Source organism: Geospiza fortis, unplaced genomic scaffold (assembly GCF_000277835.1).
Source record: "Geospiza fortis unplaced genomic scaffold, GeoFor_1.0 scaffold112, whole genome shotgun sequence".
In the NCBI taxonomy this organism is placed as follows: Eukaryota; Metazoa; Chordata; class Aves; order Passeriformes; family Thraupidae; genus Geospiza; species Geospiza fortis.
Genome location: NW_005054298.1, coordinates 15,093,189 through 15,120,102, shown reverse-complemented (window position 1 = coordinate 15,120,102; position 26,914 = coordinate 15,093,189). Strand labels below are relative to the sequence as shown.

At 35.3% G+C, this 26,914-nt stretch overlaps 1 protein-coding gene across 1 annotated transcript in view; it reads right to left on the bottom strand.

Moving 5' to 3' along the window:
- The window catches only part of PSMD14 (proteasome 26S subunit, non-ATPase 14), a 43,066-nt gene that overhangs the window by 9,103 nt on the left and 7,049 nt on the right, over positions 1–26,914 (bottom strand). Inside the window, exons 4-8 of the mRNA XM_005415814.2 lie at positions 14,826–14,897; positions 14,381–14,500; positions 13,249–13,319; positions 12,127–12,277; positions 296–403 (exon numbers count right to left, since the gene is read on the bottom strand). Coding sequence (XP_005415871.1) covers positions 296–403; positions 12,127–12,277; positions 13,249–13,319; positions 14,381–14,500; positions 14,826–14,897 — 522 coding nt within the window. The remainder of the gene's footprint in view (positions 1–295; positions 404–12,126; positions 12,278–13,248; positions 13,320–14,380; positions 14,501–14,825; positions 14,898–26,914) is intronic.

Genomic DNA, 26,914 nt, shown 5'->3' with positions numbered 1-26,914 from the left:
CATCACATGTTATGTCATCTATTGTCACTTTCAAAAGTTTGCATTTCCATAAATTTATACTTCAATCTTTGCTGCACACATTAAATACATACATTCACACTTGGGTAGCTAATTTAGGGCTCAATTTTAAACCCCTCACATACACATGTCCATTGATGAATCACATCAATTATAAATCCATGTGGAAAAATGCAACAGAGAGAACAATAAATTTGTAACCTACTGTTTTAAGTACCTTTCCCAAAAATTGATAAATAAATCTTGCAATTTACAGGACTAGCAGCACTAGGTTTACCTGGATAGATGGCTTGTTTAGGTGACCCAGATTTGAAGTTGTTTGTCGTGGTTCATGTCCTAAGACCATCATATTAGCATTGATCAATCTGAAGGCATCAATAACAACCTGTAAAAACAAGATGTCAAGTCAATTCTTTTTAGAAAATGCAACTAATAGAGCCAAGCAACAGTGGACAAAGCACAATCAACTCTCATCTGTTTTTGGCCTTTATCCAGAAAATCATTTAATTATAATATTAATAAAAAAGAACCTCCTGCTGGCTATGTGATCAGCACACTACACTGCCTTGCATTGTAAGGTGACACCAATTATTACCTTTTCCATGGAACTGTAAGTTTTATATATATTATATCACCATATAATATTGAATTTTATGTGCACTTACTCTAAGCCTCAAAACTATGCATATGTTTGTCACCTAAATCTTATCCAATCAAAATGAATGACAGAGAGAGACTAGAACTGAAAGTGAGCACAAGCTAAGGGACCAAGTCTAAAGCCCAGTCCTGTCACATCAATTATACTACCACAATACTTGAAATGACAACAAAATTATAGCCAGCAAGGAACTTGCCCCATGTATTCCCTTCTAGTCAGATGCTTTTTGCTTCTTGTGACTACGAAAGGGTCTATAAACTGTCTGATGGATTAAAAAGTCCTTGTCAGTGTCATGCTCAGGAGTAAAAAATAGAGTAAAAGAAAACCAAGGTCATTTATGATTTAAAGGTACATGGTAGGCAGTATTCAGTGCTATTTTATTGCAAATAATGTAAACCCATCACTGATTCTTACTCTGTTCTGTGCTAAATTTGTCTATGAAAATTTTTGCAAAGAGAAATTCATGTCCCATGCAATAAAACCCCCACTCTGTCCAAAACCTATAGGAGCTGAGACAGACCTAAGAACCTACACTCAAACCCACTCTTACTGTGCGCTGACCAGCACAGGTTTGTAACTACAAGAATAATTCTTGTTAGGTTCCAGTCTTTTAACTGGACCAGTGCAGGTACAGACTTGAACGTCCAATAAAACAGTACCAGTCAGACTTTGCAGGCATCTTGTCTGCATATCTTTGGAGAGTTATTAACTTAAATCTCCTTTTAACAGCTTTTCTATAATGATTTTTATTCTTTTCTTCTCTGTACTATGAGTTGGACAACAGAAGCACTTACATGGCTGGTTTGATATTTTGAGGAATTAGACTTGAACTTTGTTTACGCTGAACAAACAAGAAATCAACCACTGTCACTGAAAGTCTGCAGAGAAATTGACACAGTCTCCCACCTTGTTCCAGCATTTTCCTCTCCATTTACACAAATATTAATAACTAAATAATGTGTAGTTTTTAGGATTAGAAGGAAAAACACTGAGGTCCTTCATGTGGAAACGAAATTAATTGGCAAGTATTTATAACAGAAAAAATAATCAGGTGTAAACAGAAAAAACCCACAAACTTATCACCAGTTGTGATTTACTTTTGAGACCCAAGTGAGACAGCGGTGTTGACTGAGTGCCACTAAGGGCTATGGCTTGGTCTCTCAGCTGCTGGCCAGATCCACCTGCATATGCCATGTTTTCAAACTGCTTGCAGAAATCCTTCCAAAAAAGATCTTCGTTATTAACATTGTTCACTTGTGACCCAATTAAAGTGAGTTACCAGTGATTTTTTTTCTTGACAACAAAAAAAACACAATTCAGATTTAGAATGCAGCAGAAGTATGCTATCTGATGCCAATGCTCCAGAAAAAGGAATTACATTTAGAATAATTCTCAAAAATATTTAAAAGTCACTATATATCTATACATTACTTCTTGTAACATAAGGAGTAATTGTTTTTTTTTTTTTATTTTTTACAATTTTTCTCTTAGAACACTTGTGACAAGCTTTTGTATGTATCTTTGTATTCCAGATGCTCCAATTTATCAACATCTGGAAATGCCCAACCATAACAAACAGGCAGTATAAATTAAAAAGTCAAGCAAAGCAAGCCAAAAAAAAAAAAAGCCCAAAAAAAGCACACCAGCAGTTCTCCAGAGACTAGCTAGATAATGGAAAAAAACCTAAGCAAGCAAAAATTTACCCTGAGGAGCAAGAAACATGAACTTGGAAGTATACCAGAATGACAAGGAGTTGCTTTATAGCTTACTAACAGCCCCGCTTCTAGACCTGAGTTTAACTGAGAACTTTACTAGACAATGTTGAGCTTATCCAGAAAGAATGGCATTGTCCAGCATAGATTTGTTTTGGGGCTTGAGCCATGTAAAATAAAAATATTATTAAACTTTTTTTACAAGAAAATTCAACATTTTGGTTAGAGTTTTCAGATTAAAATAAATAAATTTCACATTAAAATATGAGAACAAGTTCCTGAATTAGTTATGAGTGATACTGAATATTGCTCAAACATCTTAATTCTGACCAGAACTAACTCTCATTATGTTTTGGGTACAAGCAGCATGGGAATGCACTGCACTCTATCTCTCCTCCTGAAGGAATGACATACAAGTATTTCCTAAGTAGAACAAATATAAATCTAACAGAAAGCAGTATGAAAAACTGAAATCACAAATACCAAATATTATGCTTTTAAAAGGGATAAAATTACAATTCCTACAATCTCAGAGGGGTACACAAAGTAGATGTGCAAATGCTATTTTTCATCTTAGTTGCACTCAGATGACCAATAGTAACTAAATACTTTAACTACACTAAGATTAAAGGAATTTGCTGCTATCACTATAGCAACCATCTTAAAGAAACTAACATGCTCAGCAACCTGGAGGCTAAATTTAGACCTAATACACAATAAAAACATAAATACAACAATAAATTCTACATATAATTTTTATGAAATGTAGTTGCTTTTTTCATAGCGAGCATAAATCAGTCCTGCCTTTAGAGGATTACATAAAAATAAATAGACTCATTAATGTCCAGTGTACTAATGAGCAATGGCTGAAGTAGGTGTTAATTATGCCACAGTAAGATCCAAGAAAAAAGCCCCAGTGAGCACTTGGAGGTGTGTACAAGTCTCCTATCTATGTTTGTGTATTTCGAAGTACAGAATTATATAGACTGATGACAGAAACACGGTCACCCCCTATTCTATGATGGAAACTTTAGACACAGTATTTTGAACAAAGAACTTCTAAGGATTAATTAAACCCAGCACAAATCACACCGTTGCTTAGATTTTTGTTATAAAATGTCACTATTTCCCAACTAAGAATTTAAAGCTTTCATTGTACTTAAATTACCTACATAATATAATACAGCATGTATTCTTCTACTAAAAATTTGTTTCCAAGCTTCATGCTAAATTCCTTTCCTAAAAAGACATTAAAAAGTTAACCAGAAGTCTATGTTATTGGGATGTTTTCCAGAAATTTGAAGGTAATTTTTTTTTAAATGCACTTCCATAGTGCAACTCTTTCACCACTCTGACCATTTAATTTTTCCTTGTGTAAGTGTCTCCAGACTTTTCAGAGGTCATTTCAACAGCAGACAGCTTATAACAAAACCATTAGCAGTTTGGCTAGCTTAAGGAAACCTCTTACTTTCCTTTTTTGTTTATTATCACTGCATGAATCTGCAGCATATGAGAGTTTATAATTTCTCAGGCTTGTTAAATTCATGTTAAAGGTCTGTTTTCTTGTTGAATAAATTTTGTTCATATAATGCTGCCTATTTCATATACTGAGTCTTTAATAGCACCTTTGGTCTATGCGCAACTCACAGATCAAAACAGAGGACTAAAATAGGGGTTGATAGTAGCTTTAATATAATAGAAGACCTTGTCTGTTTTGTAATTAACACATCTTTACTGGAGAGATATTTGGAAGTGATTGCTGTGAATATACTGGTTAGTAAAATAAACACAATCACACACCACTTTCTGTTATCAGACAAATTTGTGAATTGTACACATTATACTCCAGATCAACAAACTGTGATATAACAGCCAAGTAGAAGACACATTTATATAACCCTTTATTTTTCTGAAAATATGTATTCAATCTGACCTTGCAAATATAATTAGCTTGTGGGATGTGTGGATTTCAGTACCATGGATGCTTTACTAATTGCAGTTCTTGGAAATAGATACTAAATATTTGGAAGCTGCCAATACAAAATAAAAACTGCATCTTTTTGTACATCTGTCTTAGCTTCAAAATGCATAATAATCTAAAAAACAATAACTATACAGCATTTTCTTTAGCACTTGCCTGGGGTCAACAGCCCACACTAGAGTCCATAGAATCTATTTTTAGGAAGAAAATACACTATTATGTCCTGTGTAAATTTCAGGACAGCTATAATTAATACGATTAAAATTTACTCACAATCTAAGATGAGCACTGGACACCTCAACTGCTAGCTAGACAAAAATCTGGCCGCTTATAGTTTCCACACAGTTATTAAAAATAATGACTTGATGAAAATTTAGGGTACTTAAGTAGCCAGACTTTTTTAGCTTCTCCTGAAAGTGTGAATGCTGTCACTCCCTAGTTTCTTATGATCAGATACAGATAATACTTGAATATTATCAGTTACTCTGAAACAGTCATCATAACTTTGTGGGGTATTAAAAAAAAAGATTAATTCAAGAGTACTTTACACACTTGATTCTTAAATCCCTCCAATATTAAACATCCAAACAATACTGAATGAAATAGCTTTGTTTTTGAAGTTCCACTATATTTTAGTGGTGAACTTCAATTAGGTGTAAGTCAGCCTTTGTTTTTTAAATTAAAAAAAAAATCTAACATCAATATTTTTCCAGTGAAGAATCTATGGCATATGGTGACTATCTTGAAAAATGCATTGTATCCTTGGAATTCAAATAGTGATGTATTGTTTATGCCATATGTTTATGAACAAACATACCAGTGCTTAAAGACAACTGCAAAGGATAGAGTGTGGTTCTGCCAGGTGTGGAAAAAGAAGTAATGTCCCATCTAAAATCTCTTTTATCACCTGCAACTGACCTGTTATCAACTGCTTAGTTTGTTTCTAGATTCTTTAAAAATGAAATGGAACACGTGACCAGAGAAGTGCAGCTCAGGTTTATAACCATTTCGTTATTTATGCTGCCATGCACTGTTAGACAACTACAAGTGAAGAACATCTTCTGTCCCCTGCAAGCCCACAACATAAAAAATTCAAAGAAATCGTACTTTTTATGCCATTTCCAATGAAAAGCACTAAGAACTGAAACTGACTCATGCCAAATGCATATCACTGAATTGCTGTGATTGTGAGTTTGAAGTTTGCAACATGGAAATTATTTATAAAATGTCAATTTTAGCTCTGGAAAACATATTCCTAGGAGTATGTGCATTTTCCTTCTCTATCCTTGGAGAATTATTTACTTGTGGTCAAATCTGCAGTACAACTTCAATATCCATACTGGAAGGGGAAGAGAACTACAGCATAATACATTTATCTTGACAAGTGAGGGCATGCATCCATAACTCCCATGTAGCTGAGCCACAAGTTTTAAAGCTATATGCTTTAATGAAGATAAATGGACTATTCTACATCCACCACAGCAAAAGGAAATTAAACATTTAATACTTTTCAATTAAGTCTTAGAACTTTCTGTTTTAGGGAAGGGCATGAACTCAAGTAACCTATGTAAATGGTTCAACAGGTAAACATACATGACTTAATTAAATCAGAAGTCCAAAGGACATTACAGAACAAATTTTGGAACACTAGGATTGATACTAACAATTTCAGCATTCCATTAAAAAAATAGGAGGTAAAATATGCAAAATATGTGAATCTGGATATGCATCACCACTCTAGAAAATGTAAGAAAACAGTGGTGCACTGGCAGTAACAAAACTATGTAGTTTATGCCTAGGTTTACACAGCCTGAACTGAAAACACCAAGTGGCTCACACTGTGATGCAGACACAATTCATCTCCCACAAATATGATTCTCCAAGCAAAGGAACATCAATCTTTACTGAATCAACAGTGATCAAACCCAGCACAAACATACAACTTCCTTACTCTCCAAACCAGGCTCCTATGGAAACTCAGTTCTTGCCTAGATCAAACCACAACGTTTCTGTCCAGTCAATGGCAAGAAATAGCACTTTACTGTGAGAGTATCTAAATGTACTACACACTGTGCATAATGTCCAGAAAGGTACTCTTGATACATCAATCAAAATTACAAAGTTAGGTTATCCATTTTAAATTTTTTCCATCTACAATAGGAAAGTATTGGCAAATCCAGTTCTAACACTGGAAGTTGTTCCAGGTATAAAAGATTCTGACAAAATTGTAGGCATCATGTTTTAAAATACATTTTCCTCTAAATGCTATCTGCATAATGATTCACAATAGACACATCTCCAAAGTAGTGACAACACAGTCAATTCACTGTTTTGTTTAGTTGTTTTTAATTACTAATTTCAACTGTGTTACTTATTTTTAACAGTACCCTGAAGACCATTGAATTCATTTGTGTCTAGGGAAGACTAAGTCCAACTGAAGATCAAGACAAGTGCATGAAGTGGGGAGGAGGAGTTACGTATATTAAAAAAGTCTTGTTAGGTGGCTCCAATCTGCTTACACTTCTCACAAACTTAATTCTTAATGGGTTATTTTAAATTTCAGAATTACACTAGCGTCCCCACACATCTCGCTTCAAGGATTGCTCTTTTTCTGCCTTCTTAAAAAACAAAGCCTCTTTAAATCCTGTGGTTAAGTCAAACAAAGAAAAGAAAAAGACAAGTTCAAAGGAAAAACAACAGCACTTTGATAAAAGAGTGGAGTTTTACAACCATGCAATATTTCAAAAAATTGGTGTAAAACATGCTCAGTTGAAGAAAATCTTGTAGCTAGATGGTAATTCCAATATTCAGGAAATTAATTGTTAAATTGCTGTCTGCTACTGGTTTCCGTATTTTAGACTAACAAGTAATTACCAAATTGTGAAACCATTCACACACACATTTGTCTTGATGAACTGGGAAGATTTGCAGCACAAAAACAGAAGTCACCAATCTGAAGCAGTGTAATACACAGGCCATTTAATCTAAACTGGAACATAAAAGTAGCAAGAGATCAAAACTACTTGGAAATCACTATTTTATGGTCAGCATGCAGCAGAACGACCATCTATTACTCTGAAGAGAAACCTGAAACCAGGTATTAACAGACCCATAATGCTCATATACATCACTAATTATGCACAGGTTGCCACTTAGATTTACAAGTACCAATGGACAAAAAAGGGGAAAGAGGTTGCTAAAATACATCCTCCAGCTCTCCTCAGGGTTTTCATTTGTATAAAGAGAATAAAACAAGCATGTATCTTTCTCTCTCTCCAGCACAATAAGAGTAACTTTTTTCATACTTCAAAAATTACTAAAATAACAAATTATAAAGTTCAGCACATTTTTTACTCCTTTTTGAATAAAATTCTAAAGATCTTATAAGTTGAACAAAAGAAAGCAATTTTCAACTACCAATTAAAAAGAAACTGCCTGCACAAAATGGCTTCAGAGTACAGCCCACATTCTGTCCCTTTGAAGTAAAAAACCTTCCAATTCCTGAAGAGGTTGCTTGGACCACAGGACAAGGTTCTTCAATGATGTATGTGGCAGGAGGCAGCAGAAATAAACTGAAAAGAGCAGCTGCTGACCATATGCATACAAAGGGAAAAAAACAACTGCAAGAAAAATAAAATATTGGAACAGGAATTGGCATAAGGCTGCTGAATCTCAAGACCCAAGCAGACAAAACACTAAGTGAACTGATCTGAACTCAATGTTGAAACTGTGCTCACCACAAATTTGGGCTAAATGATCTATAGAGATCAACTAGAATTACTTTAATTTACCAGGCTATTTTCTTTTACTATCTGAATGAGTTTAAGGTAAGGATAAAGTACCACAGCAAAATCCTCTTATGAATGTGGCAGGATCTGGTTTTAAGCACAAGATTAGGATGCATAGCATACTTGTTTCTATCTGTCTGAGGTGACTGAAACAGAATTTATAAAAAAGTTATTGCAAAGACACTCAGCAAACAATTAAAAAAAACTATTTTGTCATAAACCAACAGATCTTCTTACAAATATTACAGACAGTGCCTTGCTAGAAAAAAATATGGTTTAACAGAAATGAAAGTTTGCTGTGTGAGTAGGAGATTTTGCTACCAACCCTGCTAAACACCACAAGTGCCAACAAGTTTCTCAGATGCACAAAATGGACTTCTGACAATTTTGGATATTTTATCGATCCTTATGCAAGCAATTATTAATCAAAGGAAACCAGTTAACTCCCTCAGAAGAACAAAATATTTTAAATGGTGACTTTGTTATAATAAAGATCCAAACAGGTCAAAAAAGAAAACACCACCCTTTTTTTTAAAATATTAATTTAACAATACAGAGAGTGCAATGCAGTAAGTTAATGCTTTTGGAGTTAAAGCTACTATGTTACAGTGGGTTTAATATAGTTATATTTTCCTTAAGAGGTGATGAACAGCTGCTAAGTTAAGGTCCAAAAAACCACATTTATTTTTAACATTTGGCAAAGGTTTATGGTTCTCTGTACAGACATTTCAAAGTGTATGTTAGAAATAAATATGAAATGTCAATATTTAGCTTTATTCCAGATCTTTAATGAAATTACTGCTTCTGTGAAATATGTATTACTTCTAAATATGTATTACAGCTTCCATTGCACAGATTGGAAAACTGTAGGGGATAAAAGAAAAGTTTATTAATAAGTATAAAATGAAACAACAGCTAGCCAGGTTGCCCCATAGGCCATATTACAGCATGCTTACTTTGACTTAATTCAAAGAATCAAGCTGAAAAAAAAGTCAAAACAATGCTTTTCCTTTCTGGGTTCTGAGACCGCTGACCTCCAGATAAAACTCACTGGTCTGTTGCGAGTTTATTTTACAGACAACTAGAGCACAATTAGCCTAAATATTGCAAAATATGGTACACAGACATGACAAAAATCTAATTTGTATTCAAGAATATGTATGTAGAGTAATTTGGAATTACTTGTCCTTCATGCATTCTACTATATTTATGCAAAAAATCCCAGTCCTAAAATGGTCATTAAAGCAGTTGGCATTTAATCCACAGATCTATATGAGGGGGTTTATTTTTATATAAGGATTTTATATGACTTTTTATTTTTGCTCATTGGCTTTAAGACATAAAATGACTGGTTTGTTTTTTTTAACTGATGAGAATTACAGGTATATTTATTTTTAAACTGCAATCATACATCCCTGTGCTATGTAGAAAACGTGTATGGAGACAAGGTAGTTAACAAAGAAGTTAACAAGTTTTCATTTTCTACAGTAACGGGGCAAACTGCTTTTTAATGTTTTAGCCAGTCAGGGTGAACCTGAGATTCCTCATCAGAATTCACTGCAACTTCCTGACACATGAAAATAACCTCTGCCCCAGTTATTCTTCACTAACACAGCCATGACTGCTTCACTGACCATAAACTATGGCAATTTATATGGGCATGGACCTGCCCTGAGGCAGCTTTAAAATTAGCTAATGTGCTATTTTGGGCTTTGCTTTTAAATACATTTAATCTCAGACAAAACATGCCATATTAAAATCTTCTATGCCACATGTTCACTATATTTTTTTGCCAGACAGTCCTGCTAGTATAAGGTATAATGAGTAATGATCTTGGACTCACGTAGCTAAAGCTCACCAGTATAATGGTTACTACACCAGCAAAATTACCTCTGCAAGTGGCTCTTCATGCTGGCAAATGCAGATACTTTCCTGAAATAGGCTGAGCTCGGGCTCTGTAGCACACAAAGAGGCTCTGGGTGCCATGTTAAGTTAGCCAGGCACTGGAACCTCACCTGAGAAACACCCCTTGAACAATAACATATCTGCTCTTCTCTCAGTTCATTGACAATCCAAACACTTTTTAGTGTAAGTGATCTTGCCAAGCAGGATCATAAAACTCGAACACATTCCACATCTTCCAAATCAAGAAGTTAATTACAAGTGGTATTCATAATTTGGGAGATTCTTTTTATTTCTAAGCTTTAAAGGATGCACTTGCCAGAAACATGACAGATGTAAATTTTTTTTAACATGAAACCTGAGAACGTAATTTAATCTGACTGTAGCAGCTAAAAATGTGTATGAAAAACAAACATTACAAGACTTCCAGTAATCTCAAGTACTGGCAGCAATGCCATAAGAGCAGCTGTAACTGAGAAATGCTTAGATGGACAAAAATTTATTCACATTCAAAATAAATATGCCAAAGATTACTTTAGTGAAGATCTCAAAGATCTCAAATCTAGATGTCTCTGTCAAACAACAGTGGCAATAAAATTATTATAAAAAGAAGCACTTAGTGAGCAAGTGTGCAGTGGGACTTATTGGGAGGCTTTTCTTCTTAATGGATTTAATAGCTCGTGAGATCTAAATTAATTACTAGTAATAGTCTTGACATTATTTTTTGACAAAACAAAAAGAATCCTATTTCAACATTTCTACTGGAGTGGGAAAATAAAAGTTCTAGGAAAAATAAGTTAGGAATAATTAAGTGTTCTACTGCATCTTACCCCCCACCCCCCGCAAGACTATCTGTATTTTCTTCTACTCTTTAAGCAATTTTAAAAGGAACAAAATTTATACAGATGTCTAATATCTTCAAAAAACCAGAAGCTAATAATTTTTCAATTGTCTGTTAAATAAACATATTTGCTATGAAATTCAGACTTTAAAAAAAAACAAAACAAAACAACTGAAACAGCAACTGTAGCTTCAGAACATTCTGCTATGAAATTAAGTGAACTCATAGTGTTTGGTATCTTTAATAAGATCTGCCTCACAGGAAATATGGTAGTACAGTTTTATAGAAGATGAACACTTTTGAAATATTTATAAATTTACATGAATATCATCCATATATACCATGACGCATTTCAATAATTATTCTACAGTACAATGGGAGTGCATGCTCAAACAAAACACCTCAGCAGTATTTTAAAGCAGTAAACCACCTAGCCAATTTCTGTACGTTCTGTAGTTTTTCTAATCCACTCTCCCTGTGGTTGAGCAAAATCGAATTGCCTCTCACATTTGCAGACAGCTCTGTGAAGGTGATAATAGAGCTGCTCCCTGCTGTCATGAGGCAGGAAATAGGAAAATGGCATATGGGGCTAGAAAGAAATAAAAAGAGAACTAAACAAGAACAAAAGAGATTTCAACAAAGGACAACTATAACCCAATATGCTTTGCAAGTTAAAATCTCTTTTCATAATAATTTAACGTACTTAATCATTTATCTGCACACTTCTCAAAAATTCAAATGCTTGATATCAACTTCTCTGTAAAGTTTTATTGCCCAAAACATTTGGAATAGAAATTTTAATAAAAATCATCATATGCAATGCCTGCAAATCAATGCATTCTTAGTACCCATGTTAAGGGGCTGAACTGATTCCAATCTGTTAGTAATTGATCTCAGAATCTATAACTAAAATTTAATATATAAAACAATGTATACTTGGATTATTAGTTGCAAACCTGTTGAGTGACACCTGAATAGCAAAATATTAAGAGAGGATTATGATTGTTTATGTGTACTGACAATATCAAAGACTTCCAGCCTATTTAAGGACTACTTAGCTGCAGAACAAACTGGAAGTGATCTTTTCATTTACAATGAGATTCTGGTTTTAATTTTTTTTTAATACAGTATGGGCCTCCAAAAATCAAGTACTTACACATATTTACAGTACTTCTGTATTAAATCTTACTGAAGTACCTTAAAAATAAAAAGCAAGCCTACTATACCTTTCCTTTTACACTCTGAATGGGATCCACCACCACAGCAACAGCTCTTTCTGATAAGGCTTCAAAGCTCTGCTGAGTATTGATATCTACACCAGACAACCAACAGCCAAAGCCAGGATGACTATGATACCAACCAACTACCATCTCAGGTCTGAAACAAAGAGGACATTGAGATTTTTAAAACATAAACACTTATCACAAGAAGAAACAGGAACATATCAGAGCATAAATTATGATGAGCTGTGAAAAAAACACCATTAGTAATATTTAAATTACTCACCATAGTATGGTGAAAACATGGACATGAATAAATGTGACAAAAGAGGGTTATCATTAAGGGATACACATTAGCAGTGGTAGATCATGCTTTCAGTTTTTCACCCTGTTACCACACCTTCCCTGAACCAGTTTTTACCCTTTCAGCACTTGAGTAAATATCTACTCTTTAACTCCTTGGCGTCGAAGGTTGAATTTTCACGGCAGAAAGTCCATTTCAGACATGGACAACGGGAACCAACGGTGGGAAAGGATTAAATATCAATTAAACCAGCAGTAGAACTAGGAACTCAGTCAAAAAGCAATTTGCACTGTTCTGTTCAGCTGCTGAGCCTTTTGCTAACATGAATTTTGAAGTTTTTCCCACAGTAAAAGAATTTGAGCAAGCAGACGACAACTGTTGAGAGGTAGGAGTGAAATAAAAATTTGCTTAAATACTAGGATCTTTTGCAAAATTATTTTCCGTTTCTTTTCATTAAAATTGCTCATGAGTAAGCTATAAATTCAAAAATTTAAAAAAAATTATTTCAAGGGTTAAATCAAAAAATCAATCCTTTAAGCAGGCGCTGTGTAGTAATCGCCAATGCTAAACTGAGCAGCATTCTAATCTTTCTGGGTGATAATCAAAGCTGTAGATTTAACAGGAGTGACAATCTCCTGACAATTGAAATGCATGAGGGGGACTGAATCACATGCTATGCTACTCACCTAATTTTTGGGGCAATTATTTATTTTTAAACATTATTAATAGCCCTTAAATAACAAGTTTTGCAGAAAGCCAGCTGTTTCTTCTGAAAACCATGGAGGGAGTACTTGAGACTGTCAGCCCTCTTTACAGTGCCTTACCTTCCCGTCTGTTTCAGCATATCCAGCATTTTTGCTTGAAATACAGGATCAACTGCCTCCACACTGACACCCTGATTTAAAAGACAGACAAAAATCATAGTAGCTGTACGTGAATCAATATTATTAAAAGACAGACAAAAATCATGGTAGCTGTACAGGAAGCAATATTATCTTTTAACTTGTAACTTCACACAAACAAAAATATTCATAAGCATCTGTTTAAAAAGGCAACCTGAATACTTTAGTACTACATGACAGAACACCCTTAAATGCAAAATATAATTTTTAAAAATGTATATCAATGTGATTTTTTAAATGCTGAAAGATTATTTTGAATTGCTATTTAAGTAATCTTCACTATGAGTTAACATGATTAAATAGGCACAGGAAATCACTTTTTTCTCCTCTGTTTGGTCTGCAAACAGTGGCCTGTTGTTTGTCCCAAGTTCAGCTCTACATGTTTTATTGAAGATAAATATCACATATTGACTTTTTGTAGATTTTTATATTATGCACATGGATAAATTCAGGACAAAAGAATTTTAAAATTTCATGGAGTGCAGCTCTGAGTAACAAAGGAATTATCCCATGCCTGTTTCAAGAACATTTCATTCCAGTTACACAAAATAAAGCACCATAAATTCCAATTATGCCCCTTGACTCTTCACCTCTTTAATCTGTTCATAAAATGGATATTCTTACACAAAATTTAAACACTTTTTTTTCAAATCACAGAACTATCATTTAAGAGACATGCAACTAAGATCTGTCAAAGAGAGCGAGTTTGAAGTATATAGTACCATCACAATTAAGGGCATGATACACTTCTAATCAAACCTCTTACATTTTGAATATTTCTGCTAGCTCATACTGTATGAGTTTTGAAAGTTATCAATTTATAAGTGTTAAGTACTTAAGTACTAGCCTTCGCTCAAAAAGAAGTTTTGACTACATTTCTTTTTACTGAAACCCTTTAACCATTAGACTTGTTTGTATTATAACTCACAGCTTATAACTTCAGATTGCTTCAATGAGGTAAAGCACACAAACCTTTTAAAAAATATATTTACCTTAAGGAAAAAAAACCAAACAAGCAAATAAAATTATCAAGGTCTAGATGCGAAGAACTCACCGTTCCAGACTGTGGCATTGCAAAAACATCGATCACTCTCACAGTATAATCATCAACAAATTCCCCAAGCATCAGACCCATAACTTCCATAGGGACACCAGCACGACCATGCTTCAACATCTGGAATTAAGACCAAATGACACCATATGTTTAACAGAAGGATCAAGTCTCATTTGAGGTAGTTTTTTCAGCCTTCGTTGATCTCTAGCTAATTTGCAACTTATAGCACTTTTGAAAACTATAACAAACTATAAAATAGTAAAAACAAGCCCAACAAAAGAGAACTAATTAAAATAAGTTTCTGAGGGCTCCAATCAGTATTAATTTATTTTTAAAATAAGCCTGGCCAGCACTTAGGCAACACAAGTCCATTAACTCTGGACTGCTGCCAGGTGCTCTAACTCTAGCATTATATTCAGACATAGTATGTACACAGAACACTTACTTTCAGCAGTGCAAGGGAAGAGATATAAACCTGTTCCGCTGTATCGACCGCAGGAGCATCTGTTGGTGGCCCCTAAAAAAAGAATAAACAATTATTTTCATCATCATTGTTATTCTGCAGTTTCTAAATATTTTCTTTTGTTTTGCATATTGCAAAACTTATAGAAAAATGCATATGTAATTGACTTAATGAGTTAGATGTAGTTGTTACAAACAAAACAAAAAATTGCACACCCAATCCCCAAACCCTTCTTTACAGCACTTTCTGTCACTAACATTTTGTAATAGGTCACCCAGCCATCATCCTATCCTGTCACCCCCCACCCCAAACAACACAGTCTAAAGAGCAATCTTACCAGAGACAGTCAAATATAAAGCAGGCAAGTGTTACACTGGATACAAACCTGTTACAAGCCATTCAGGCTAAGAGTAAGATAAGTTTCCATTAGTCAGCCCTGCTGCAATGCTAACCTTCGTCAGCTGTAAAATATGGCCAGTTCTCCAATTAACTATGTGTTTCTTACAGTGGTGTGAATGTAAATGCTGCTGGGCTAGCATGATTAACTGGCACCAACACAAACAGCAATTTCCCTTTGCTTCATCAGCTTTCAGCTAAAGAGGACTTGCAGATAAAGGCTATGGGAGTACTTTGCAGATACACTGGTACAGTGAGAGAAAAAACGGACCTCTGATCCCTAGGTGGAAAAGCTGTGAACAAAATACTTTGCTCTTTGCCTTATGAGTAGTTATTCAAAAATTAGCACAACTGTCCCAGGTGTGAATGATTGGTTGAAACAGGTTCTGTGCACTGTTGAAATTGAAAAACACAGGAGGCAGCAGTTTAAATATCTCTTTCTTGAGGAACAAGAGAAATATTGCTGTTATATACAGAATTCCACATGATTGTCCCTCATTACAGCCAATTAATGGTACATTCATTACTTTATTACCAAATTTCCACTGAAAAGACATAGCTTACTTCTGCATGAGGTGATGCAAACTTAGAAGGGCAACAAAGCAACTATGGAAAAAAAAAAGATACTCCATATCAAGTTAAAAGAAGAAAAATGGCGCCTTTACTGAACACTTTACAGATTTAGAAATTTGAATCCACAGTTATAAGAAAAACTGGGGGAAAAAAAACTTTTGAATAAATTCTTAATTTTTCACTTCAAGTGAAAAAATTCAACACAACATGCATTCTCATGACATCAAACAAGACACAGCGATCAACACAAGCCATTACTTCCTGAAGGTAAAACTGGATACTTAAGTAATCAACACATTACATTTGGACAGGAGTTATCCTTTCTGCATACTCTGATTTTCACACACACAGAAAAACATCAGACTTCAGAATAAAGCCTTAAAGATAGTAAGAAAATTCAGTTGTGGGGTTTTTCCCCCTTAAAGTCAGTGAATCAATGAGTTCTACATCCAATCTTTGTATTGTGAATCCAATCTTTGTATTTTGAAACTCACATATATAAATGGATCTGTCAACCATACCCGCTTCCTAAAAGCTTCAAACCTCTATTTCCAACTTTGATACTGCTGACCATCATCTCTCAATATTTGCCTTTCCTCACTTACTACTCACTCCTAATTCTTCTGTCATTCTGGTCTTTTCATCAGCAATCTTCCAGCAGGTTTCCCCGCCTTTCACCTTCCACAGTATTCTCACCAAAGGTCCATTTTTCATCAACCTCACCCTTTCATCAAGTATTTCCCTGGCCTAGCCTCAGCCCAAAAGTGAGATGCTCCAGTTGAGATGTGCTCCTCTAGCATCCACACTGAAACACACTAAAAGCAGTTCTTCAGAACATTTCCCAGAACCAGATGGACAGAGCACCTGCATCACTTATCCCAAATTTTCTGCAATTAAATTGACTGGCAAAGCTTCAAATGCCCAATCATTTTGCAATGCTGTTCCCATGGTTTTTTCTCCATAAACACGTCAGTTTACTTTTTAAACTCTATCTCTTCTACTTTAAGTCTATTCACTTAGAAGTGTTTGCTTAGAATTTGGAAAGCACAAAGATTCATGTTTCCACTTAATCAATCCAAAGAAAAAAGCCCAGGTAACCTGAGTTTTAATTTAAAAGTAACTTACTAGTTTGTTAACCAAACCCTTTTTTCATACATAACGCTCTCTCAATTTTCCACCAGTTGTAGACCAGAGATGGTCTGAAGGGAAGATAAAAATAACTAGTAACCTTGTGCTTTAGGAAGAGCCCTAATACCCATGCTGTGGTCACCAAATGCATTCTACACTTGCTGCAGATTTTGTTTAACATTTCACTGTAAGCAACCATCCCATTACACCATTCAGTAATTTTTAGAATAAAGAATAGAGTAATAAAAATCTCCCCCAGATTAGCACAAACAGTTCCATGATTTCTGGAAGGCTAATCTTGCTGTTTGACTGAGACTAGCTTCTCAAAAATCAGGAGGCTTGAACAGAAGCTTACTCCACAGACTATGGCTCTTGGATGAGCTCTCCTCTATGAAATTTCTAATGTTTGTTAAAATCACACTGACACCTGTCCTGCAGCTGACGCATTAATCAAAGCTCTGTCCTCTATATAGCTGCCTGTGCCCTCAACTTATAAAGCTTATTATTCAAAATTTTTCTCATTTTAGAGATCAGACAGTAGATTCACCACCTACAGGGAGGAAATAAATATTAATACATGTTGTTTCTATAACAAGGTAAATAAATCACCTTTAGTTTAAGTGAAGGTAGGAACTAAAGCAGGGTGTTCCTTATATTTCCTTATGATTTCTGTATTCCTTGGAGCATCCAAATGCTCATTTACCGTGATGATGGTGCAGAAGAGGGCATACCTAATATGATACTTCATCAAATCTTTAGGCATTCTATGAGATAAAATAGGGGCTTTTTTCAAAACTTACGTTGAATTCCCGTTGCCAGCACCAACAGTCAACAATTTATTTTCAGCATAGGGAACTCTGCTAATTCATAAAGGAATTCTTCATTGGTGCAAGCCAACTTGCTTAACTTTTGCTATCTTTTTAAAAGCCATAGTATTCACTGGGAAGGATTTTACATACTAAATGTGTTTAAATAGATATAAAAGTTACTACATTAAGGATTAGGAGGGATCAACAGCATAGTCACTGCTTCATATTAAGCACATGCAAGACATAGTAAAAATATCAAACATGAGTTTCCACTCTCACTGTGCAGTTCAACCAATTTACCTGAACTTGTAAAAATTAGCTAATGGTAGTACACAAGGCAGGTTTGCTAACTCTCAGTCATCTTATAAACACACAGCACATACCAAGTATTTCCTTGGTCATTGATGCTTCTTTGTGTGACCTCACTATCTCCTTTCCATCTGCTCTGTTCTTCTTATAGATTTTAATTACCAGCTAGACTATGGGAAAACTTAAGTCCTCACTGCACCATACCAATTATGTGTATTAATTTTCATGTTAATATTCCTTCTTTTGTTTTTAATATCAATTACAATGAACTGCTCAAAAGAGTACTGAAATTCAGGAATCCTGAGGAGGAAATGATCCGTAGGTCAAGTTTCACGTTATTTTTCTATCAAAGATAAACTACCACACATTAGTATTTCTACAGAAAATTCTAAACCAAAGTTCATCAAATTTTTAACATAAAACCCCCAAAGATTTAACAGATAAAGCCAAATGGAACTTGGGTCTTCCAAGTAGTTTACTTGACTTTAGATGATTTGAAAACAGAGACGTTTGGAAATTGGAACCAATTTCTTCCATCTCTGATCACCTCCATTTCCACAAATGGCTGATAATGTAACACAGCCCTGGAGTGCCAGCCCCAGCTTCTGCGTGTTAGTTACACAGTATGTGGGAGCCACCTATGAGTTGTGTGTTTTGAGTTATTTGGCCTGTTTCTGGTAGTCTTTCACAAAAGTTTACGCATTTCTTTCATCAAGCAAAGAAGAAGAAAGATTTTATTAGCTAATCTCTACATGGAGGCAAATATTTTACACTGACCCTCCACAGCATGTGCTATTACCACTGTTCATAAACTTCACTGCCTGCCAACTTTAAAAAAGAAGCACCAGCCTTACGAAGCAGAGCACCAAATTAAATTAACTGGTATCAGGAACCCAGACAAGAAAGCGTTTGTGTCTGCAATGCAAAAGAGCTGCTGGTGGTTTTGGTTACATTATCATATTCAAAGGACAGGTATATCATTGCATAGTTTTGGAAGACTGTCCATCTCACTGCAAACTAGCGAATATTGCATACCTACAGCTTTATTGGATTCTTTCTTGGAGAACTGGAGAAAAATTAGATTTGGAAACTGCAAGGAATACTGAATGTTGTTTTTTCCAACCATGCATGTATAAGCTGGATACAGTAATTATTAAAATTAAATAACTGCTGTAAAAATACTGTTATGTGTTACTGAAAAATTAATGCTTCTTCTGAACCAACTCTATGCTTTCAGTCACTGAAATGAGCTGCCTGATGGCCGCTTCATAAAACCCAACCAAGCTTTAGGATTGTTTTTGTTTAGAATGGCAGAATTCCAAGGTCAATAAAAATTGATAAAATTAGGTTACCACTATTCAAATAATTTTTTTTAGTAAGACTTGTAAGGGAAAAAGAATTGCATGCAAGTTATGGACAGAAAATTACATTGTAGTATTAAATTATGCATGTTACTATTTTTGTTTCAAATAGTTAAAGAGATGATCCAATATAAAAAGCAGTCCTTTACTTGGGTAACCCTTGCTGACGAAGTGTTAAAGGCATTTGCCATTCTTACAGGATAAAAACTAACGCCTTGAAGTGTTACCTACTCAGGCCTTTTAGCAAATTTGTTAACACTTTTAGGTATATTACTTCACCTTTCTCTTAGTGTGAACTGATATAAATTATTTAGCCAATTTTATTATTAAATGTGAACTTAAGTGTCATTTTAGAGCACTGCTCTTTATTTGTACTATTTTAGATTTATTCAAATAGTTAGAGAAAGCAGACTTGATTAATTACACAAGGAACTGAGAAATATTCCACAAATGGATACACTTTCCATTGTTTAAATGGATCTTAAACACTGCTCTGGTTTCATGCTAATAGCACATAAGGTGATTTTGAAATACATCATACTTGTTTCAAAGAAAACCCAGTTTTGCAGTAATAAAAATCCAAAGGCAGTGAACTTAAGTGCTGTAAAGCACATCTCAGCTTTAACGCACCAAACAACATATTACTGTGTAAAATAAAAGAATCATTACTACTGCTATTTATTTTTGTAACTGGAACAATTTTAGCACAAACATAGGACACACAAGCAAACAATGATTGCTATCATGTTTTATTTCTTTCCCAGTAAGCTAAGAAAGAACCTTTTAATAGTTTAATTTTGTGAGTATTAAACAACTAGTGTGAAAAACAAGCTGCATGTAAACTATTTCTACTGCCTCTGCTTCAATGACTAGCTGAGGCAACCTGTTATAGGAGGTGTTAATTGGCAATAGGAGTACAAGTCAGAAGCATGTTCCCCATCGTCCTAACCCAGCAAGGCTAGGTCATTAAAGTGGAAATGAATTCTTTCATGCCGACTTAACCCTTTCACTACATATTTTCAGCTGTTATATCCAAAGACAATTGAGAAATGGATTACTTTTGAATTTATTTTTCCCACCATTTTTCTTCACTACCCTTCTCTACCTCCTCCAGAACAAGTGTTATAGGTAAAGATGACATTTTATTATATAGGTAAGGGGGAGAAAGGCAACTGAAGTATAAATGCAATGACAATCATTATAAAATAATAATTTATCATATTAAAAGATGCACAGAAGGATGAGGCACCTGAAGTGAGCTTAAATCTTCTATTTTGTGGAGGTAAATTCAACTTTGTGTGTATAACTTGGTACAAGGGAAATAAACCTACAAAATACTAGCTGCAGAGAGGACAAACATGAGCAAGTGTGCAAAGGAGGTAGAGGTGTTAATGACAGTAAGACCTTCAAAGTTCTGAGTACCACTGCTCTTCTCTACTTTTTGCCAGTCAGTGGTACAACCTGCTGATATATGGATATAAAGAATAAGAAATTTCTTAGACCAGCACAGTGTTTTTTACACATTGCTAAACCTAAAAATTTAAGCAGAGTTGGAAATGTGGAACCATTTTCTTCCTGTACTGAGACAATACACTTCTGGAAATTACCAACTCATGTTCCATCAGTGGAAGTGAAAAAGGAAGCAAGGGATATTCTGGGATCTCAATGGTTCTAACAACTTTGTCATTACAAGCACTAAAAACCAGGTATTGCATTTTCTTCAGTACAGGAAATTAACATGATCAGTCATGACAGAGAAAACTATTGCGGTCATACAAAAATATTTAAAAATCAGTAAGCTCATTAAAAAGCAAAAAAAGTATTACTTGCATTGTGAATCACACACTAAAATTAGTAGCAATTTGAAATTTTATTGCTATTTTCAAGCTATTACACACACAATTTTGTAGTTAGTTCCACATCAACAGGATTAGATTTTGAAGCTACCATTATGTCTAAACAGTTTGTATGTTTAGGTCCATTTTTATGCCAATTATAAACAAGCATGCATAACAGACCACAAAATACCGTAAGTCTCAACAAACAGCCTAGATTTCTCGAAGGATCACATTGTCTTGTTACACCATATGTCAGATGAAATAAAAATTGCAGTAATATGTTTAGTCTCAGAGACTCCAAAATGCAGTAGGGATACTAAGGAAGTATTGTGGCATCAACTGCTACCTTAAATTGAAAAATCTCTGAAAAAAACCTCACCTTAACAGGCTAGATAAAAACCCTCTCAGTATGTTTTACAAAATTCTGTCTCCTAAAAAAAGCTTACCCAGGTTCACATTTACAACAGAACTCCACGAACAGCAATATAGATGGACTTGAAATATATAACATTTCCCATCTCCCTTCCTCTTCAAAACCAAAATTACAAAACACAGAACTTTGTATAGCTTTGAGCAGTTGGTTAAACGGGTTGGGATCATAAATTTGCCAACACCTCTTTGGTGCCGAGCCAGAATTTCACTACTTAGCTTTCTGCTTATTTAGGATTTTAGTTTCCGTGGGGTGGTGTTCTGTAGTTTTCTTTTTTAGGGTGTGGGGTGGGGTTTGGTTTGGTTTTTTGCTATGGTTTTGGCTGCTATGCTATGGCAGGAGGGTTGTTTCTGGCTCTTTTGGTTAATTGGTTGTCTTTTTGCCTTTTTTGGGGGTTTTTTGTTGGTTTGTTTGTTATTTGATTGTTTTTAACTAAGCAGAACTTCAAACAAAAATAGTCATTTAATGAGACACGTACAGAACATTATTATTAGAAATAAACGTTTACTACTCAATAATAACATGTATTCATGATGTAAAATTATATATATATATATATAACACCTTGATGCAATTTGCAATAGTCAGACTTCCCACTATGTTCCCAACACAACTGTTATATGAAATGGCTGTTTAAGTGTAATCTTCCCTGGGTCAGTGTTTCATCTATCTTTACCCCATTTAATCTACACATTCATTGAGACACAAAACTCAAAGGGGTAGGTGTGCTTTATTACTGCAGTCAAAATTCCTTATCAAGCATAAGGACAATTTGGACTAAATGACCTTTAAATGCCCCTTCCAACCAAACCATTCTATGATTCTATGACAATGTCATAGAAAAAAGCCCTAAGATTAGGGACACAAAACAAGTTCTCAGTAACACTGTGCATCTTTTTGAAAAGAGCTACTGTTTTTCACAGCCTCAATCTACTGGAAATAGAAAGAATAGGTCAATTTCATTCCAGAAAAAAGCCAGGACTAATCTGTTATCTACTCCCATCAACATTACAGAAGGTTTTGGGATTTAGAACTGAGAGCCTGAAGGCAGATGACAAGTCAGCACCTGTAATTTTGTCTGCCTCTTGTAGTCTTGCTTCAATGTAGATTTTTAATTACCTTATTCTAAACACAGTTCTGCCAAGAAGGCAGGATAGCCCTCAGCAGGTTCTGCCTAAGCTCACCCTAAAGTACACTTTGTGAGGCAAAGCAGTTAAAGATATCTCCTCAGTATAAAGAAGAATGCCCTGGGCTCTAGATATCTGTAGGTTCAGTGTTGTGAAAAGCTGGTCCTCTGGATACAAGCAGGTGAACTGGGAGACTCAGCGGCAAGATGCAGCAAGGTCAATTGTTTGCAACACTTAAAAAAACAACCAATCAGCCAACAGCCACCGGCCACCCAAACCACACCACTGTAACACAAAAACACTTCCAACTTCATAGGAAAACTTGGAGGACTCTTCTACACAGCAGGAAGAAAAGAGAAACCCTCACTCAAGGTGTTGCATAATAGCATTACAACTTAATATTCAATTGCATGGGATTTCAGAAAGAAGATACAATTTCCAAGAGAAATGAATTAAATTGATCACTACAGGGTGGCTGTTTCCTGCTTGCAGAAAGGAACTTTACAAGTGAACAGGTGCAATGCCAAATGCACAAAGATATTTCTTCTTCTTTACCCTTTCTTCCCTATATTCTTTCTCATTATGGCTACACTCATTTCCTTGACCAAGCTCCTTTGCCTCTTTTGGAGAAAGTCAAAAGTCAGCTGGACTACACTGGCAATTAAATTGAGGAGAGAGAATCTAATTGCCTAATTATTAGAAATATGGAAGTTTAAGATCTGAGACCAAGAAGAGGCAGCTAAAAATGTTCTCCAGAGTAAAGCAGCAGATCAGAGGAAACTGTAATGCTCAGACACAACCCACCGGCTTTTTTAGTTTTATGTTTGTTTGTGATTAATATGTAAGACATGTCTGCAGTGCAGCCATCCTACTTCAAGACAGCCTTTATAACACAAATTACACACAGAGTTTAAGTAAATTTATGGCTTCTCCTAAACCATAATTCTAATAACCAAAAAAACTAGCAGGTTTCTCTTTTCCTCTCCCAATTAGCTCCTTAGGAGACAAATCACATTACAATGACTCAACTGTACTTCAAATGTATGAGAACTTTACTCTGCTTTGCCATCCCCAGCAACTTTCAAACAAGCCTAACATGACCCATGGAGTTACCATCTCCAGCAAAACCAGACCCTGGCCTGTGACCCAGGCCACACCTGGATCCTAAATTTGCTATGCAGTAAAACATTCATTCCAGACAGTGAAAGTAAGTGAAACAGCACAGTTTATTATCTCTAAGGTGGTTTTCTTCTCCTTAAAACAAAATCATATATTTTGTATAGAAAAACTGACGCTGAGACTTTCTACAGAAGATAATGCAGGCAATTAAGTCTTCTGAACTTTCTATGGGATTTCATGTTGGATATTTTTAATGGATGAAATGAAAAACGTTTGTCATTGAGAAAATTTTTTTATTCCTTAAATGGGTTGACAGCTTCCAGGGAAAAAAAAGTAGAACTGGAATAACCCATCCAAATTGTACACCATCTCATCTACTGGGAATTACATTTGAGTTCTAGAAATAGTAACATTCTTCGTACATGAGAACTTTGCTGGAAAATGTCTCAGCAGCAATGGCACAGAAATGATGCACAATTTACGAGCTGTAATTTGGACTTATTGCCCCGGCAAAATATTCTCAAAAGGTGTATCTGAAGCTTGAAATACTTAAGCAGAAAACACTGTACCACCACAATTCAAACCACATAAACCACCCAGGAGACACAGAGAGGAGAAAGTCATACAGCTAAACAGATACTGAGATACCAAAACACTCTACAGCTTTACAATGAAAAAGGTATTTAATTAAAGACAACACATTTGCACCCTTCAAATTAAAACACAAGCTGTCTCAAGAATCAATGAACCAAAATAATTTTCAGTAAGATGGTAAGGTGCTGCAGTTTTTCCTGTTTGGGTTGTTGGCGTGGTTTTGGGTTGTTTTATTGTTTCGGTTTTTTTTTGGAGAGGAGGGATGGGGGTGTCTGGGTTTGTTTTGGGTTTGAGGTTCTTTATTGTTGGTGGATGTTTTTGTTTACATATGGAAGATGTAAGATGCAAGAAAAAGTCATGTACTCAAATGACACATCAGCTTAATGAAGTAACTCAAGGAAATTTGCACCTAATTGTTAATTGGGGATGATCTACACAGAGCTTGACCCTCCGCTGTCTGCCAGACCATCAACTCCTCTTTGGAAGCCCCACAAAAGAATGCACTGTGCTGTCCTCCAACAACCACCCTGACTAGATTAGCACACAAAGCAGAACTTAAGATCAGCAGCAGGTCTCCCAAGTTCCAATGGTGCCAGAGATTTACTAAACAGGAAAAGCATGTTCAAAAAAACCCAAGATCCTATGAGGGGAAAAAGGTTCCACAGCACCAAGCAGTGCAGTATTTGAAACCTCCTAATCAAAGTGACAGTTTTCAAGTGCCATTTACAATGCCCTAATCTGGAAATATCCCAGCTAACCCATCTGATCAACTATTTCACAGATGGAAGCACTTGATGGCTAATTGGCAAGTCCATGATTCAAATAAAATAGCTATCTGCACTTCTTTTTCTATATTCCAAGTCAAGGTGTAAACACTCCTTACAAGACACAGGTCAGTTCTCTGTCTCCCCCTCCCTTCCCATTGGAATTTGTCCCCTTCCCCTCTGTCATCAAATATGTTAATTCAAAAATACAGAATCCGTTTTATTTTTCATTTATTGTACTAGAACAGTCATCTGCACCAACAGAGCAGTGTAAATGAATATTTTCAAAAATCTAACAAGCAAAAATTACTTTAAAAGCCTCTTTCAAAAGTGTCATTATTTCACTGCTTTCTATCACATCTGGATTCAGAAAAACAGACAGCATGTGGTAATATGGACAAGAACTTGCTTAACTTGAATTGCTAGTCTGTAAGTGATGGAGAGAAAAGCTTGGCTACAAATGCACTTAATTTGCTCACACCCTTTGCAGTGGGATTGCCTAATAGAGGCATATGTGGAACTGATTTCACCAGCAAACAATAGTTCAGCATACAAAATGAAGAGGAGTGTTGCTCCAAATTCCTGCCTGCTACATAAGCAGAATGCTTTTACGTACCCCACAAACCTGTTCACTTGTCTGCAGCAAATGTACAATGCAAATCAAAGTACTAAACCACTAGTGAAATTCTGTGGTAGGCAGTAATCCAGAGGGACAAACAGAAAAGAATGATTCAGGAAAGAGAAGATAAGTAGAAAAACCCAACATGACAAGGGGTAGAAGGAGGGAGAAAGGAGACTATGTAAGTGAAGAAGAACAAGGGCATTGCCAAAATCTTAATTCCCATGAACTACAGGAGCAACAATGAAGTCATAAGATTTTCTTTGAGACATCACAACCCTTTCAATCTTTTACATCTTTTCTAAAAGGCTTCATTCATTCATTTATTCACTCATCTTATGCATTTATCACAAGAACATAAATTCAAAAGAAAACAAACTTATGGACCAGGTACAACACCAATAATGTAAGACAATTTCTGCATGAAACAGTGTTCCACAGGAGGTCTTACTTCTGGCATCAAGTTCAAAACTAAACATAGGTACCTTGCCATAAAAAGAACACACAGTTAATGACCAAGCACACTCTCAGAAGATACTGTGAATGGCTTATGTGATGGCAAAAGTTGTAAGATTCTTTCCCTTCTCCTCTCTTGTCCACTTCCTGCCCTACTAAGACAGCCCTCTGTCCACCTATGGTTAAAAGAGAAGAAATGCTTCAAGATTTCTAAGCCACATGTCACTGGAAGGAAAGTTTATTGTTGAAGTATCAGTTTAAGACTATTTCCTTAAAGATTTGTTTATTAGCCATTTGAAGACAGGCTTAAGGTAGATGTGATTTAGCACTGACCATCTCTGGACACCTGAAGGCCAATCAACCCCTCAACAGCATCCCGAAGGAGCAAGCAGTAAGAAAAGAGAACTGCAAATTCAGTGACAGCAGGTCTCAAGTGTAATACTCTACACCAAAAGACTTGAAAAGCATATTGCAAACACATGAATTTAAAGTGCAGTTGGGACAACATATCTGATTTTGGAAATTAAGAAGACCAAGAAACCCTAAAT